Source organism: Littorina saxatilis, linkage group LG10 (genome assembly GCF_037325665.1).
Source record: "Littorina saxatilis isolate snail1 linkage group LG10, US_GU_Lsax_2.0, whole genome shotgun sequence".
In the NCBI taxonomy this organism is placed as follows: Eukaryota; Metazoa; Mollusca; class Gastropoda; order Littorinimorpha; family Littorinidae; genus Littorina; species Littorina saxatilis.
The window spans coordinates 27,767,314-27,785,769 of NC_090254.1; the positions used below are offsets into that span (position 1 = coordinate 27,767,314).

Genomic DNA, 18,456 nt, shown 5'->3' on the forward strand with positions numbered 1-18,456 from the left:
TCGTGTCGTCGGCAAATAATTTAATTATTGATTTAATATCAACAACAATGTCATTAATATAAACAAGAAACAGAAGTGTACACTACATTGGGTGTGCACGTTAAAGATCCCACGATTGACAAAAGGGTCTTTCCTGGCAAAATTGCTTAGGCACAGTTAATAATTGTCTACCTATACCCGTGTGACTTGGAATAATAGGCCGTGAAAGGTAAATATGCGCCGAAATGGCTGCAATCTACTGGCCGTATAAAATTTCATCTCACACGGCATCACTGCAGAGCGCCTAGAACTGTACCCACGGAATATGCGCGATATAAGCGTCATTGATTGATTGATTGATTGAAGTGGCCCCAAGAGTGACCCTTGAGGGACACCGGAATGAACACAGCGGTAATTTGACATGCAACCTTTTATAACTACAGCTTGAGTTCTCTCAGACAAATAATCTTTAATCCATTCTAATAAAATATCTGTTATACCTATTGCGTATAATTTATAAATCAGACCACGATGCCATACTCTATCGAACGCTTTGGAAATATAAAAAAATATTGCTTGTGATGTACATTGCTTGTTGAAAGATTGACACAAATCGTCATATATACCAAGAAGTTGAAAAACAGTTGAGCAGGCATGAAAACTGAAAAAAACAAAAATACTGAAAAAAAAATTCGAAGGCGCGTAGCACCAAGTTTTGCAGGCGCGTAGCGCCAAGTTTCGCAGGCGCGAAGCGCCAAGACTTCTAGGGGGGTCCGGGGGCATGCTCCCCCGGAAATTTTTTTTTTCAAGGGTGCAATTTGGTGCAATCTGGGGCTATCTGAGCCTTAAAATTGGATTCAAACATGGCCCCAAAACTATTTTACTATAACTGTGACTAGGAAAAAAAAAAAAAAAAAAATTTAAAAAAAAAAAAAAAAAATTTAAAAAAAAAAAAAAAAAAAAGGAAAAATACGGAAATTAAAAAAAAATACGGTTTATTTTTTTCAAAAATACGGAAAATACGGAAAATACGGAGAATTTTCATGCCTGTTGAGTCACCTGGAATAAAGCCGGACTGAGATACTGTCAATAAATTATGATCTGTCAAATACATAAACATATGAGTTTGAATACATTTTTCCATTACTTTACTGATACAGCTTAATAAGGATATTGGGCGATAATTTGTGCATAATGACTTCTCGCCTTTCTTGTAAACTGGCGTAACATGTGCCACTTTCCAAGCCTTTGGAAATCTACCTTCGGCTAATGATCTACTAAACAGTTTTGAAAGTGGATCAGAGACAACGTCTACGGCTGCTTTAAGAATCTTGTTATGAACAAGATCGGGACCAACTGCCTTGTTTTGGTCAAGGGATTTAATAATTCCAGAAACCATGTCAGTAGTAATGATAAGTGGAGGAGCGGATCCTGGGTGCTCTGACCGGGTTGGAAAATGATCATCTTCATCATCAACACAGGATTGGTTAACAAAAAATGTATTAAATACTTCTGCTTTCTTCTCATCAGAATAACAAATAATTCCGTTATTGTCAATTGGTGGAATTTCTGACTGTGATAGGCCTTTCTTGGTCATGAAATTATTTACTAACTTCCACCAATCTTTGTTACCAAAATGTGTTTGAGAAATTATTCTATCGTCCAATTCAATATTATATTCTTCTTTTCTTTTACGAATTTTGTCTACTAAAATGTTTCGAATGCGTCTAAATAACGCCCAACACCACATAGAATCTAAACGTTTAGCCAAACTGCGTATTATTTGTTTTTTCCTTATCAACTTTTTAATTCCCTCGGTTATCCATGGGGCATCTCGTTCATTCATCACAACTGTTTTTTTACAGGCATACAGTGCTTGGCAGCAGTCATTAGTATATCCGTAAATAATTCGACTGCTGCATCCAGTGGTTCTAAGTTAACAACCTCGTTGACATTCAGTTTTGCTTATGAACCATCCCATCTCTAATAATGTTTTCCACCCACACAAACACACACACACACACACACACACACACACACACACACACACACACACACACACACACACACACACACACACACAAACAAAATACCGAGGAGAAAAGATCGAGCGCTGTAGATAAATGAAGAGCTATATTTTTTCATGCAGATTGCGGACACCTCGCTTGAAAAAAAACACCTTTTGCTGTCACTTTCATTATTATTTCTTCCAAAACGTGCCTGTCAAGATACCCCGCGTACAATGTTCCAACACTCATGGCTGGTCCAAATGGTACACACACACACACACACACACACACACACACACACACACACACACACACACACACACACACACACACAAACATACACACACACACACCACTGTATTTACAGTAATACCGTCGTTTCAAATACTTTGCAACTCATGTAACACATGTGTAAAACGTGTGTCCGTACCCGTTTAATTGCACATAACACATCCACATGGAAACAAACAGCTAACAACAAAAATTAATGTGGTTTAATTGTGGCAAAACAAATGTCTGCAGGGTTAACATCGAATTACTTCGACAGAATCTCGTTACACAGGTCTACGAACCGCATCTCTCGCTATACGTCACCGAGTCGCTCATCAGTCATGTTGCCGGCATCTTTCCGAGTCTAAGCCTGATCTAGATTGACATATTTTTTATCATATCTGATTAAAAAGCAAAAAGAATTGACATAATACCAAGGTACAGTGAACTGTATGTTGTATACCTGAAAACATTTACAGCTGGGGGTTGAGAGTAATCCAATCAAAAGAGGCTTTTGGGCAAAATGTCCCCCATAAAAATTTCTTTAAAACTGTGTTTAATACTGTACCTTAACTCGACAGTAAAAACAATTAACATGTACAGCTTAAAAGTGTATTAACTATGCCAGTGAATAATCGCATGCGAAGCCAGTTTAAAATGTTACACAAGAAATTTGGTTGTTTAAAATCATCAAGGGCCGAAGCTGTGTTTTAATAAGAGAAGGGGTACGGAAACATGTTTTGTTTGGGTTACATGTGTTGCAAAGTATTTGAAACGACAGTATTACTGTATAATTATACAGTGTGTGTGTGTGTGTGTGTGTGTGTGTGTGTGTGTGTGTGTGTGTGTGTGTGTGTGTGTGTGTGTTTTCTGTGTATGTGTGTGTGTGTGTCAGTGTGTGTGTGTGTGTGTGTGTGTGTGTGTTTTCTGTGTGTGTGTGAGTGTGTGTAAACACGCGGGCGTGCTGCGTATGTTTCAGTGAGTGATTTCTCAAAAAGTCTTGATGTTTATAGTGCAATTCAGAACTTTTGTGAATTAGATTTCTGTTTTTGTTTTTAAACCGCCTGGCACAAGAAGGCATTTATTCTTGTTTTTATACGGGTATTAAAATGTTTTAGTATTTGAGTCTTGAATGGCGATCTATTTTTATTAATGAGCACTGCCTGTATGTTTAGCACAAAACTTGCACCCCCAAAAGCATATTTTATAAACTGAACAGGAAAAACGCGCATGATTCATAAAAAAATACACTAAAAAATGATAGCAAAGGAAAACGACATCATATGGCGGGAGTAGTGAACAAGGACAGTAAAAAAACAGTCAGAAGACTGCCTGTTTCGCTGTGTAGGAAACACACACACATTTCCGGCTTTGTCCCTGGGATAAGCCGTGTGTATGGGCTGTTGAAGCTGTGTAGAAAACACACACACAATTTAGGCTTTGCCCCTGAGATAAGCCGTGTGTATGGGCTGTTGAAGCTGTGTAGAAAACACACCGTGCACACAATTTAGGTTTTGCCCCTGAGATAAGCAGTATGCATGGGCTGTTTCGCTGTGTAGAAAACACACAAACAATTTAGGTGTTGCCCCTGGGATAAACAGTGTGCATGGGTTGTTGAAGCGAAAGCTCTTCGATCGCAGTGTCGTTAGTGTTGGTTTGCAGGGCTGACTGTGGCACCTTAGGACGACAGATTGGCTTGCGTGACAGCCACGCTTTCATCAGGTACGTTCTGAAATGACATGGAATATGCAGTGAGTGGACATTTCACATCATAATTATCATCATCATCATCGGATGCATCATCATCCACCTGTTGTATACATAATTCTACCCTAGGCACAAGGCGTACAGGATAGGTATTCCAGGGCAGCCATAGGGCAATACGGCGTAGCATGGGATATCCAAGAAGAGCAACTGCGGATGTCAGCGGGCAGAGATTTTTTTTACAGAAGGGGCTTGGTATTCAAAGGAATTCTTTTCGTATTTTTGTAGTTTGAAGAGCTTTTCAGAGCTTTGCAGTACCGAGGATAGATATTTGGGAAGGATGTTGCCAAAGTGCCGAAATGCGCTTTGTAAGATGCCGTGATATTCGCAAAGATTCAGATTCTGATTGGCCATTTTCCCATGATCATGCTCACGCCCACAGGCCCCCACAGAATATACCCAGGATACACCAGGAGGCCCTTGACGCCACAGCATACCGTATTCTGCGTGGCCTTAAGGGCATGCACATATGTATGCATCGGGTGTATCCTCATCATCATCATCATCGTCATCGTCGTCGTCGTCGTCGTCATCATCATCTTCTTCTTCTTCATCATCTTCTTCATCATCATCATCAACAAAAACGGACACCAACCAACACACAGACAAACAGATATAGATAAACAAACAAAAAGCGATCTTAAGGCCTTTAAAAACATATATATATATATATGATCTCTTTAATTACATACATCCTGGAGCATTAGACTGGCCAGGGAGTGGCACACCGTCACAGAGAGAAGCAGACTTCCGTATGGGTCGTCATCAAAGCGGAGAGGTTGCCCAATGGCGATGACGACCAGGGGTGAAGGCTGCGGGCCTTGACCTTGCTTGTACAAGCGCAGGGCAGGCAGGAAGTCGTTGTCGAAGTCAAAGACCTTGACTGGCTGTGCGTTCCGTTCCACTTTCATGGTCACTTTCACTTTCTTGTTGGCTGGGGCGGTGAAAATACAGGCCCTGCGTGGACAGAGTCGCAAAGAGTGAGTGTCTTTCTGGTGGCCAATCTAACAAAAGTTCAAACTGATCTGAATATCTAATGTGACTGTTAACAATTCAAAAGACATCGTTTTGGTTTGCCGAGAACACACCGAGCGCAATACCGCTCTAGTCACGGTATAATCAATGCACTAAACTTGGTCTTCCTCAGTTAAAATTCCCCAGGGAACGCTTCCAAAAAGGCGACGAGAGCAAGTAAGTTTTTAATGTGCAATTTTGTAGACAATAGACGAATTCCGGAAACTTAGTAACTCTGTCGGATTTGCATGGGTTGTGAACGAGTTGATACCCTTGCTTTTCGTGAGGCAAACAATCCCCAGGCCAGTCACTGGTGAGGGTGTGTCTGACACACGTGGACACAGGCCAGTCACTGGTGAGGGTGTGTCTGACACACGTGGACACAGGCCAGTCACTGGTGAGGGGCGTGTCTGACACACGTGGACACAGGCCAGTCACTGGTGAGGGGTGTGTCTGACACACGTGGACACAGGCCAGTCACTGGTGAGGGGCGTGTCTGACACACGTGGACACAGGCCAGTCACTGGTGAGGGGCGTGTCTGACACACGTGGACACAGGCCAGTCACTGGTGAGGGGTGTGTCTGACACACGTGGACACAGGCCAGTCACTGGTGAGGGGCGTGTCTGACACACGTGGACAAGGAGTACCTGTAGATTGTTTGTCGCACTAAAAACAAAGATATTCACTCTTTCACAATCCATATACAAACCCGACAGTTATTTCCGAACATCGTTTATAACGACATCACTTACTGGCATCTGCGCAGGATGTAGATGTCGTTCTGGTGGATGAAGATGCTGATGCCAAACTGCAGGGCCTTGAGCAGCTTGAGGTAGTCCAGCGAGTCCTTGTGACTCTGTTCCAGCTGACCAGTCACATCGGGGATGGACACCTGCTCTGCCTGGATGTCACCAAACAGCTGAAAACGGACAAGGAAAGTGAAGGCGACTGCCTAGTCCTTTATAAGTATTATATACCATTCACTCTTCAAAAAATGTTAAGGATCACGTTTTTACAAGCACGCCACACAAAACAGACAAGACCGAATTCTTTTTTTCTCCTTTTTTTTTACAATATATAATTAAACAACCAAGGAGTAATGACAAACAAAGCAAAGATCGAACGCGGCAGCGACAATTTAGCTAGAGTGTGTCAAACGGGACAACCCTCAAAAATGGAATTCACAACAATGCGAATCAGTGTCAATAACGCGAGTGCCCTCCGTTGTGTGCCAGGCATTCAACACATCGTTGGCGCATGGAGTGGATCAGGTTGTACATGAATGCTCTGGGAACTCCATTCCACTCCTGCTGGAGCCATTGCAGCAGTTGACCCAGATTGGCAGGAGGAGGGTGATGTTGCTGTACCCGACGACAAAGCTCGTCCCACATACATGTGCTCTATGGGGTTCAGGTCCGGGCTGTTGGCTGGCCACAGCATCCTGTTGACCCTGGCCTGCTGGATGAAAGTGTTTACAGCTGCAGAGCGATGGGGAGGTGCGTTGTCATCCTGAAGAATCGCACGAGGGCCGATTGCTTGGAGGGCTGGAACGACCAGGGGTTGCAGGATCTCATTCTGGTAGCGGACACCGGTCAAGTTGCCCACTACATGGTACAGAGGTGTCCTTAGACGTGTGCTGATCCCTCCCCAGACCATCACAGAGCCTCCGCCCAAATGCTGTCGTTCAAGAACAGCGCCTTCTGCGAAGCGCTCTCCGCGACGCCTCCACACTCGGATGCGACCATCAGCAGGTTCCAAGCAAAAGCGGGACTCATCTGTAAACAACACCTGAGCCCACTGCTGACGTTGCCACCTCACATGTTGAGTGCACCAGGCTCAGCGAGCTGCTCGGTGATTAGCAGTCAGGATTGTTCCTCGGACTGGACGCCTTGCACGCAAGCCAAAGTTGTGCAAGCGGTTTCGGATCGTCTGACCACTAACAACAGCGTTGGCGGTAGCTTGTAGGCGTTGCCTAATGTTGTTTGCCGTAGCCATTCTTTGTTGCATGGCCTGCCTCTGAATGAAGCGATCCTCTCTTTGTGTGGTGACTCTGGGCCGACCAGAACGTTGTCGCTCCTGCACTCTTCCAGTTGCGTGGAATCTCTGTTTTAGTCTGATTATGTCAGAGGGAGCCACTGCAAGCCTCTGGGCCACTTGCCTGGCAGCAACACCGTCTTGTAGCCATCCTATTGCCCTTCCTCTATCCAAATCGCTCAGTTTTCTTCGTGGGGGCATGTTGCTACTGTGCATAATTGTGTCAGCGTGTCAACCTTTAAACACAAGCTGGTGAGCGATGTTCATAGCCAGGACCCTGTTGTAGCACGTGCATCACAACCTTTTGCCCTGGCATGCGTTCCGCAAATTTCATGGGGCTATAAAAAAAACACCCTTTTTCTTCCAAAATGCAGAAGCTTTTGATAAGTCCCACAAAGGGAAATAACTCTGCCTGCCAAACAAAATTCTAGGTCAAGACTCATTGTTCATTTGTTAATTCAAACACATTAATATTTTAATTATTATGTCGATGTTTAATTTTTTGGCAAATTTTTATAATTAGATCCGTTTTTTCAACCGATCCTTAACTTTTTTTGAAGAGTGTATGTACTAGCATGTAGGATACACAAATAAAACAACAACAAAACAAGAATGTTATTGGATCGTTTAATTTATAACAAAACAAAGACAATGTTTTTATAATGTTATGGTCTCGCTTGCGTCTGCTGAGCGAGTTTCTGGACAATTTGTCAAATAAGTTTAGTTTCTGTATTATAAGTGTTTATCTGTCTATATCTGTCCACTTAAAATACCGCTGGGATCAGTGAACGTTTTTTTCTCCATATTTGATTAAACGTTTCAATAACAAACCTTTGGGTTTTTTATTCAAAAATGTGGAACGTTGGCAGTCTGTTTTTGGATTTCTAGCAGCTGCGCATGCACGTTGGACTCTAAGCCTGAATTATACAAGGCATCAGTGTAACATGTACAGATAACAAAACAATGAAAATGAAAACATTCTCAGGAACCCAATGCAAGTGCTAATTACGCACCTCTTTTACCCAGAAGGAATGAGGTATAGAGTCTCCGTGGTACACTCTGCAGCCCTGAGGTTTCCACACTGTCTGCGGTTGCGCAATGAGATCTTTGCGACACCTGATCATCAGCGCCATCTCGTGAGCTGCACAGCACAAAAAAGAGAAAACATTAAAATGTATGAGATAGAGAGAGAGAGAAATGATGGAACATTATTTCAGAAGGATAGAGAGAGAGATCACACACACACACACACACACACCCACACACCCACACACACACACACACACACACACACACACACACACACAGCACTGATTCGACTGGGCATGATGTGCCGCTGGATGCGTGGGGTAGGGTCGGTGGAGCAGGTGTGGCAGGGAGGGGGGGGGGGTCGCAGGAGAAAGAGTCAGAGAGACAGACAGACAGACAGACAGACAGACAGAGAGACGGAGAGACAGAGTTTGGCTGGCAGATGGACTCACGATTGATAAACGGCTGAGCACTGCCAGGTACCGTTTTCACGTGTAGTTCCGACTCGGACCTGACGAGCTGAGCCAGCTGGTGGTACCCTGCGTCTTTCAGAGAATCCTTCAAAGAATCTGCATAGACCGAATGCAGACATGTTAAAATACATACATTGACACAGCGTTCGCACGTCAATCCGTTAATTCTCGTCTCTGTGTGTTTCTTGGTTTCTATATCAGAATAAAGCTTAAAGAGAAGACAGACAAACGTAAACAGAAGCTGACGCAGGCACGCAAGCTGACAGAGCTATAGAGACACGTACATATTTATAAATAACCTTATTGACTTTTTTATGTAGATTAACTGTCAGTGTAATGTGTGTGCAAAGAGTGCATGCTACATAGCGAATTAAATTCTTGCTTATCTTTTTCTTGTGTTTATTCAAACAGACATAATTATTACAACTGATGATACAAAAGCAGTTGTCCACGTGGTTGTCAACACTGTAACCAGTGACGAGGGAATGTTTTCACACCTGTCTCCATGGACTGAGGGGGGCTGGTCAGGCTCATGTTGCTTTCCATAGAGTTCCCGCCGGTCAGATATTGAGAGTAGTTTATTTCGATCTTGTCCTGCACGAGGTCCTCTGTCTTCAGTTGTCCAAGGGATGACCCAAGGCTGCTCACCACTGGATCTGTCCACAAACAGAGAAATGACCAACTGTGGGGTGTGGCAACACACAGGAGCTAAAAACAAAGAGTTTACACAGAACAAAGCGATCTTGCCCGTCAGCACTGCTGCAGACAACCCCCGGCCTAAGCCCCCGCCCCCTCCAAGCATGGGAGAGGGAGTCTGGAAATGGAGCTAAATTGACAGAGGCGTGGATAAGAAATCCCGAGAAAGCAGGGTCTCAACAGAGCGGTTAATTGTACAGGTACATTTGTAATGGGAGGCCCCTGCGACGGTGTGGACAACTACACCAAAGGACACCTTTTGTCCGCTTTGTGTGTTGCTTTACCAGGAGGTCCCTGCGAAGAAAGGACGCCTGCAATGAATGAAGTTTTGGCTTTTTCTAAGGGGTGTATATGCCCTCACAAAAACTGTACGGTTGATTTACAGTTAAAAAAAGAAGAATACGCCAACAGAAAGTAAGAAAGAAAAAAAGAAAGAAAGAAAGAAAGAAAGAAAAACAGAAAGGCAGAAATAAAGAAAGAACGAAGGAAACAAACAAACAAGCAAACACTTGTTCAGCAACATACCGTCGTAAACTTGATCTTGAACTGGCGCGGCGGCACCGTCGGTTTCTGTGACAACGCTTGGGATGTTTGCCTGCAACCAAAACCGACTACTTAGAGATTTGAAAAGTGAAGGATGCCTTCATATCTATAGCTATTCTGATGGACACGTGGGGGAATTCGGGGGCTGTGGTTGGATGGTCTCTTCCGATCATCAAAGCATAATGCTACGGAAGTCGGCCATTTTTGCCAATATCCAGAAGCATATTGGCAATAACAAAGACGCATGGTTCCGGTTTAACCATCTGTACCCGACTATGTTTCACTGAGTCGACAACAGCATACACTGACAACTGGAAATTCGAAAACGGGAATGTTTTTTAGCTTTACAAATGTCGATAGCATACCCTTTTCTGCTAACTTCCCGATGAAACAGGACTAAACCAATTATTTTCTGTCCCTAAACACCACAAAATGCCCAAAGTCGAAAGATGTAGTACAAACAGGGGAGTAAAACGGAACAGCCGTTTTTGTGTGCCAGTTGCTGACTGACACACATTTTCGCATTCGGCTTTTCTTATCTCGTAACTCCACACTAAATACCCCACTTCCCCTCTGAAGTATTGATGTACAACCCATGGCACTAACATTCATGTAGTCGTTTATAACTGAGGTTGAAAAATTCGCTTCATGACGAGACAAGCAAAAATGCCATTCACCCAAACTGAAAACTTCGCTGCCGTCTGCTCGCGTTGTACGGATTAGCTGTTCTCTTCTCCTCCCCCTTGTTGCATCCTAGTTCTTCAGTTGTTTCTAGTTTTCCGTTGATGTTGTGTTTTGGTCTTCTTCATAAGTAGTCTTGTTCAAAATTTAAAAAAACTCAAACTTCTTTTTGTTGTATACGAATGAACTAATAAAAAGCTGTTTAACCTTTACTTTTATTTTCTTCGATTTGTTGAAGGTGGTCCATATTAGGCAACACACACGTACTTTGAGATTTTGCTTTTATTTTTGTTTGCAGTAGAAACTCGGGTCAACACTTCTAAAATGTAATAATACGGTCTTAACTGTCATATGTAGCAATTTTTGTGTAATCACAGCTTTGGCTGTGGACAGAAACGAGTCCGTTTTAGACGGCAAATTTAGAGTGAACGCTGCCAAAAGTGAAAAAAAATAGAACAATCCTAACGTTTTGAGGTTTGTGTTTCTGCAACTGCTTTGACATGTGCAAGTTATCCAGAGAGGTTGAATACAGAGAATTAATTTGTTTTGAGCGCTCTAGCGCCGTTAGTTTGTCAGAACAAGAGGTCGTCACAATTAACTTGACGAGCAGTTCCATATTAGGAGCCCTTCCCCTACAAACAGTGGGATTATCTTACTTAGTTTAGATTCACTATAACTCAAGCATACATTATACAATAGATAGTACAAAGTGTCTTCGGCGTATCCCATCTTTTGTTGAAGGTTTTCTTTCCTTTCGTGTTTTGCCTACTATACAGTCCACTGTACCAAGCTACACACCAAATGTCAGCTCAATCGGCTCCAAAACATCAGAGATCTGAGTGCGTATAGAGGGACCACAAAACACACACACACACACACACACACACACACACACACACACACACACACACACACACACACACCGTGGGACACACACACACACACACACACCGTGGGACACACACACACACGCACCGTGGGACACACATATATACACACACACACACACACACACACACACACACACACACACACACACACACACACACACACACTACCACAAACACCCAGCAAAGGGGGTGTAATAAAGTCAAATCAACATGGTAATTGTACCTGTAGCACGTTTGGAGGATGAGGTGACAGGTAGAAGGGAGGGGGACTGCCACAGGTGCTGGAATCTTCGCTGTACGCTGCCTGCGGCATTTGCGCGTACTGCTGCTGAGGTGGACTTGCTGAGTCAACGCCTGTGGTAGAGAATTCCACAACAGTGAACCGTGTTTTCTCAAGCGTAAAACAGATTTGTTTTTAAAAGGGAAGGTTAGTGTGAGAAGGGTAGTTTGTACGTCTGAAATAAGCACTTGTAAATGATATGTGCGAGTGCGTGCGCACTTGTCTGTCTATTCCATGTCTCTCTGTGTCTCTGTCTCTTTCTCCGTCGATCTATCTGCAAGTACACACTCTAAATTTTAGAACACTTTTTGTGTACATAACACTTTATGTGTTCCAAAAGTGTTCCAAAAGTGTTCTACTAAAAGGGTGTTCAGAAGTGGTTACAGAAAGGGTGTTCAGGAGTGGAACACTTTTGTTTAGAGTGCACTAGTGTTAAAAAAAACCACCAAACAAAACAACAACAACAACAACAACAACAACAACAACAACAACAACAACAACAACAACACAACAAACACACACGATAAAAAGATATAAAACAATCTGAAAATATTCAACTGTCAAGCCGGCGTAACAGTTAAAGACACTCAACTTCCCAAATGTTTCTTACCTTGCCTTCTGACGAACGTGTACACACGGTACGGATCGTCCACATCGTCCGTCGCACTCTCCTCTTTAAGGCAGACAATGTCCGGCTTCATCTTGTTCAAGGCACATCGAAGTTGAGCCTTCCATTTGGGCCAATCAGGCTTGTCTCCGCCGCCTTCCGTGAAACGGCCTGTGTGAATGGCCCATGCCTGCAAAAGTACCACAGCATTTGATTGGTTTATCAGGTCGAACAAGGAATCTATTGGTTGTTTTGGAAAATAAACCAAAATTCCATTGGTCGTCATTCGGTGAAGTTCTTAGTGGCTGTTATTGGGAAAAGAACAGCATAGGATTGGTTCTCCAGTCAAGTACGTTGCTTTTGGCTGTTATTGGAAAACTAGTTGCTTCATTGATTTTTACTGGCAGTTCCAGAAAATAACTGCAGATTTCTTCTTTGGTCACATTTATGTTGACTATTTTTGAAAAACTATAAACACATACGAATTTGTCCTGACTGTTTTGGTTAAACAGAAGAAGAAAGATTACGATCGTTGACCATTCAATTCGCCAAGGAGCTGACCAAAAGTCGGCGCCGTAGTTCGACTGTTATGAATTTCAGATTCAATGTCATTTGTGACACCATTGACCAATTAGGGACACGTTTCATTAATACGGAATTAACACAAATTTGACCATGTGAAGAACGCCTTACCTTGTAAAGCTGTCCATTTTGCTCCATCCAATCAGAACGGCCGCGGTGTTTCCATGGGATGCGGAAGATGCCTTGCTTCTCGTCCACCCAGCTGACCCCTGGGCACTGACCGCTGTTGATCTGCTCTATCAGCCAGGGCTTCAGGCATTGTCGCCGCTGCCGGCCACTGCCGTTCGGGGGCGAACCGGGATCCGCTTTGCTGTAACACACAGAAAGAAAGATCGTACAGGAAATGAGGCTGTGTTTTTTATTGGGCATGTCGTGTTCCAGCGAAGGATGCTCTTATGCCGAGAAGAATTTGTGAAGGTGGCCATCTTCTTTTTTTTCTTCTTCTTCCTCGTTCGCTTCTTTAGACGACCGCTCCTGGGGCCCATACGAAAGCTGCAGTCCTCTTGAGAGCCGCCAGGTCGCTACACAGCTTCCCCTGCGTGGGAGGAGGAGGAGGAGGGGGGGGGGGATGGGAGGCCATACTTTGTGTCTTTTATCCTTATGCAGTGGGCAGTCCTGGAGAAAGTATGCGGTTGTCGTGGGTGCAGTGTCAGAAGGACACACCTGTGATTGCCCTATCTTCACTTTCTTATAATTATAGGGTGTGCCTGCATTCTGCTGTGTCCAGATGGTGTACATTATTGTTTTCGCAAGGAAGAATGTTTCTTCCATACCGACATTTCGGCGTTCTATTCATCAAGCAAACAACTTGTTTGCTTACGACCAAAGGAAAGGAAACAAAACACACACAGTGCATGCATACATATATACACACGAGAAGAAATACTCAACATCATCATTCAAAGAATGGAGCAGAGAGGTAAAGAGACAGGAAATATCCTTTTGATGTTGAATCTTAGTGAAAATACTGTTGACGTAATTTTGCAAAGACAACTAAAAGCAAGGAGCAGCAAAGCTAGGGAGAGATAGGGAGGGACAGGTGATTGTGAGGGAAGGGGTGGGATAGCGGTGGGGCCGAGGGGCGGGGGGGGGGGGTGGAGTGGAAGGGGAGAGGCGAATGGAGAGAGAGTTTCTGTTTAATATTTTGTTCCAGGTAGTAAACTGACTCGATTGACTCAACCGGAATATCATGCGTTGACGCCGACCTGTTATCTGACTCAGTCAGTCAGCCCCGATGGGGGAATTTCTTCAGGGAAATGTTTGCTAGTGTTCCCGTAGAATGCCTATAGCAACTAACGGCGTTGTATGTCACGTCAAAGCAGCACCGCCCTGATATGGCCCTTCGTGGTCGGCTGGGCGTTAAGCAAACAAACAAACAAACAAACAAACTAACGGCGTTTTTCTCCGACACGGAAAAGCGAAGCTTCTTCTTCTGTGTATCATATGTGTGTGATTGCGCGCATATGTGCGTTTGTTTGAGTGTGAATGCGGGCGCGCCCGTGTGTGTGTGAAAACCACTAAGCATCACTCAGGTACAGAGTAATATAAATATCAAACGTACCGCCCAATACTGCAAAATAACATAAAATAACAATAACAACAACAACAAACTACAAAAACAAACAAAAAAACAACTTTATAATTAAACAAGTCGCGTAAGGCGAAAATACAATATTTAGTCAAGTAGCTGTCGAAGTCACAGAATGAAACTGAACGCAATGCCATTTTTCAGCAAGACCGTATACTCGTAGCATCGTCAGTCCACCGCTCATGGCAAAGGCAGTGAAATTGACAAGAAGAGCGGGGTAGTAGTTGCGTTAAGAAGGATAGCACGCTTTTCTGTACCTCTCTTTGTTTTAACTTTCTGAGCGTGTTTTTAATCCAAACATATCATATCTATATGTTTTTGGAACCAGGAACCGACAAGGAATAAGATGAAAGTGTTTTTAAATTGATTTCGACAATTTAATTTTGATAATAATTTTTATATATTTAATTTTCAGAGCTTGTTTTTAATCCGAATATAACATATTTATATGTTTTTGGAATCAGAAAATGATGGAAAATAAGATGAACGTAAATTTGGATCGTTTTATAAATTTTTATTTTTTTTTACAATTTTCAGATTTTTAATGACCAAAGTCATCAATTAATTTTTAAGCCACCAAGCTGAAATGCAATACCGAAGTCCGGGCTTCGTCGAAGATTACTTAACCAAAATTTCAACCAATTTGGTTGAAAAATGAGGGCGTGACAGTGCCGCCTCAACTTTCACGAAAAGCCGGATATGACGGCATCAAAGACATTTATCAAAAAAATGAAAAAAACGTTCGGGGATTTCATACCCAGGAACTCTCATGTCAAATTTCATAAAGATCGGTCCAGTAGTTTAGTCTGAATCGCTCTACACACACACACAGACAGACAGACAGACAGACAGACACACGCACATACACCACGACCCTCGTTTCGATTCCCCCTCGATGTTAAAATATTTAGTCAAAACTTGACTAAATATAAAAACACACAAAAAAATAATGGGAGGTAATTGTCCTATATAGGGGGCAATTGTCACGGGGGGCAGTTGTCGGGGGGCAGTGTCCGGGGGGCGGTTGTCCGGGGGGCAATTAGCCTAGAACCTGCGATGCCAACTTGCTTGCACCGACTAACATTAATTTGCACCAATACTGTATTCATTGTCATGGTTTTATTATTGTTTAAAAAACCCACTTTCTTGTTCATCTCCCCGGGTCATTGAAAGACAGATTTTAATAATCTTCCAAACTCAAATACCATTTAAAATGTTTGTCTGGGTCTTCGCCTATGAAGAAATTCACACACCTCGGTACACACACACACACACACGCGCACACTACACACATGCATGCACACACACACGCACACACACAAACACACACACACGTACGTACACACACACACGGCACACACACTCTGACACACACACACACACACACGGCACACACACACTGACACACACACACACACACACGGCACACACACACTCACAACGACCCAATTCCTTCTCTCAGCTACGTTGTTTTCCCGTTAGAAGCGTACCGTGACATTTTTAACGTTCAGAGCAAACGAAACTGACACGGAAAGAAGATAGTGTAAAACAGACCGATTTTTTTTCAAATGAAAAAAAAAAAGAGCATTTTGTAAGGCCGCGAGACAATAGGCTTTATATATATGATTGTCCCTATTCAGTATTACTTTTTCTACTTACTACCAGCTGCTAAGTTTCATAACAGACTTGCGAAGGGATTTAGCCTCAAACAAAAATGGCGTAGTAGGCTTCACTGACCTTGCTGTGTTTTCGAAGCCAGGGGACAAAATGGCGGGGTCAGCCATGATTCGTTGCTGCACTGGTATTGTAACTCAATACGCGGCTCGCAAAGCCTCCTGGTTGGTACACAAAGCGGCTCTCACGTGTAACTGGATACCGTCAGTACACAGTTTCTGTTTAGTTTGTTTCCTCCGAAACTATGCTTTGCTAAAATGGTGTTTCTGTCCCCAGAACTAGTGTCTATTTGGGACAAAACGTGGTTATATGCTGGGACTCCGAAACTACTTTCTGTTCTGTGAGTTATATGTCAAAGTACACAGCGTAGTAAATGGTGTTGTCAGTAGTAGCAACATACGTAACCTTTCAGCAATTCTAGTCAAAATTCAACACGGGCTTGCACAGAATTCCAACCGTCCCAAGATTTCGGATTTCGCTGGTAGTTCGGATTCGGTTTCAAATCGATAGGCTGTTTTCCGTCAAGAAAATAATATAATGCAGAAAGCCACTTTCACAGAAACCGTCTTCCACTCTGTGAATTCCTCCCTAAACACCACCTTTATAACCACCCGAGAACTGGCCCTTACTAAGGAAACGTAAATAGCACTGCAAATCGAGTCAGCCGAGAAAACGAGCACTAAACAGCGTCAGGTCTGGGATTCCCCAATAGCGTAAAAATAACTACGCGCTGTCAGTTTCGCCGAAAACGAAAGCAGTTGTGTTGAAAGAAAGGAGTGAAGCCAGTCGACGGCTATCGATTTATTTTGCCACATGTGCTTTGGTATTTTAAGATTAACTGACGTTTTACAAAATCTGTATTCAGTATTGTATATATATGTTGAATAGGTAAGTAGGTGAACGACTGCTAGATGCGCCAGGACTACCTCGGTTTCACCTATGTCAGTCAGAATGAGAATTAAATGATTGACTCGCGTGTGTGTCAGTGTGTGTGTGTGCCAGTGTGTGTGTGTGCGTGTGTGTGTGTGTGTGTATGGTTCAGTATGTGTGTGTTGTGTGTGTGTGAGTATGTTTGTGTGTGTGTGTGCAAGATAGAGAGCCTGAGAGAGAGAGAGAGAGAGAGAGCCTGAGAGAGAGAGAGAGAGCGCCTGAGAGAGAGAGAGAGAGAGAGAGAGCCTGAGAGAGAGAGAGAGAGAGAGAGCCTGAGAGACGGAGAGAGAGAGAGCCTGAGAGAGAGAGAGAGCCTGAGACAGAGAGAGAGAGCAGTGAGAGAGAGAGAGCCTGAGAGAGAGAGAGAGAGAGCCTGAGAGAGAGAGAGCCTGAGAGAGAGAGCCTGAGAGAGAGAGAGAGAGCCTGAGAGAGAGAGAGAGAAAGAGACTGAGAGAGAGAGACTGAGAGAAAGAGAGCCTGAGAGAGAGAGAGAGCCTGAGAGAGAGAGAGAGCCTGAGAGAGAGAGAGAGAGCCTGAGAGAGAGAGAGCCTGACGGAGAGAGAGAGAGCCTGAGAGAGAGAGACTGAGAGAGAGAGAGAGAGAGAGAGAGAGAGAGAGAGAGAGAGAGAGAGAGAGAGAGAGAGAGAGAGAGAGAGAGAGAGAGAGAGAATGACACTGACACATGTTATATTTGTGAAGGCCAGTGGTGTACCGTTGTGAAATGAGGTGCTGTATATATATAAAGTCAGATTTTCCAGGTCAAAATAGGTAGGAAGAAGCCAGGCCACCTCATTCGGCTAAGGCCTAATCTTATAGTCACACAGCACTTTATCGGAAATACCATTTTACCTTGCCTTTTGCGTCAGCAGAAAAGGTGAATTGAAATGTACAGAATTGGCTTTAGACACAATTAAAGTAGTGCTCTTATGTGAAGCTATTTTCATGATTACGGTTCTGATGATGTTACTGAGGAATATGTACGTATTGTGCTGGAATTACTAGTACAGTAAGCTTATGTGAGCACTTGCAGTGTTTCACTCTGTGAATGAATACTTATTTGGCTGAATGAGATACCAAAATGGACATGCAAGGTATTAGTTTGGAAACCTGACCTCATATCATTTGTTGAGAAGCTTATAAAATTGGAATACATATTTAAAAAGTCATTTTTGACTGTTCACAAACGCGCACGCACGCACGCGTGAACGCTTACACACACACACACACACACACACACACACACACACACACACACACACAGACCGTCACACATACACACACATACACACGCACACACACACATACGCACACACACACGGCACACACACACACACACACACACACACACATACACAACGGAGACACACTCACACTCACACTCACATACTCACACTCACACACGCTAATGCCA

The 18,456-nt window shown here is 43.4% G+C and overlaps 1 protein-coding gene across 1 annotated transcript; it reads right to left on the bottom strand.

Annotated features, from left to right (window-relative positions):
* Positions 1-2,099: 2,099 nt before the first annotated feature.
* On the bottom strand, positions 2,100-16,796 carry LOC138978539 (interferon regulatory factor 4-like). The gene is made up of 11 exons (XM_070351284.1): positions 16,179-16,796; positions 12,965-13,163; positions 12,275-12,461; positions 11,608-11,738; positions 9,796-9,865; positions 9,072-9,230; positions 8,554-8,670; positions 8,086-8,213; positions 5,791-5,957; positions 4,715-4,979; positions 2,100-3,987 (listed from the first exon to the last, which is right to left on the bottom strand). Exons 1-11 carry the CDS (start codon positions 16,223-16,225, stop codon positions 3,937-3,939), a joined length of 1,521 nt encoding a protein of 506 aa, XP_070207385.1. The 5' UTR covers positions 16,226-16,796; the 3' UTR covers positions 2,100-3,936.
* Positions 16,797-18,456: the final 1,660 nt, after the last annotated feature.

Coding starts and splice junctions, on each gene's coding strand:
- LOC138978539 (XM_070351284.1), bottom strand. CDS start 16,225: ATGGCTGACCCCGCCATTTTGTCCCCTGGCTTCGAAAACACAGCAAG. Junction 5,958..8,085: donor ATTCCTTCTGGGTAAAAGAG/GTGCGTAATTAG, acceptor GTCCGTTTTCAG/CTGTTTGGTGACATCCAGGC. Junction 4,980..5,790: donor TACATCCTGCGCAGATGCCA/GTAAGTGATGTC, acceptor CTGTCCACGCAG/GGCCTGTATTTTCACCGCCC.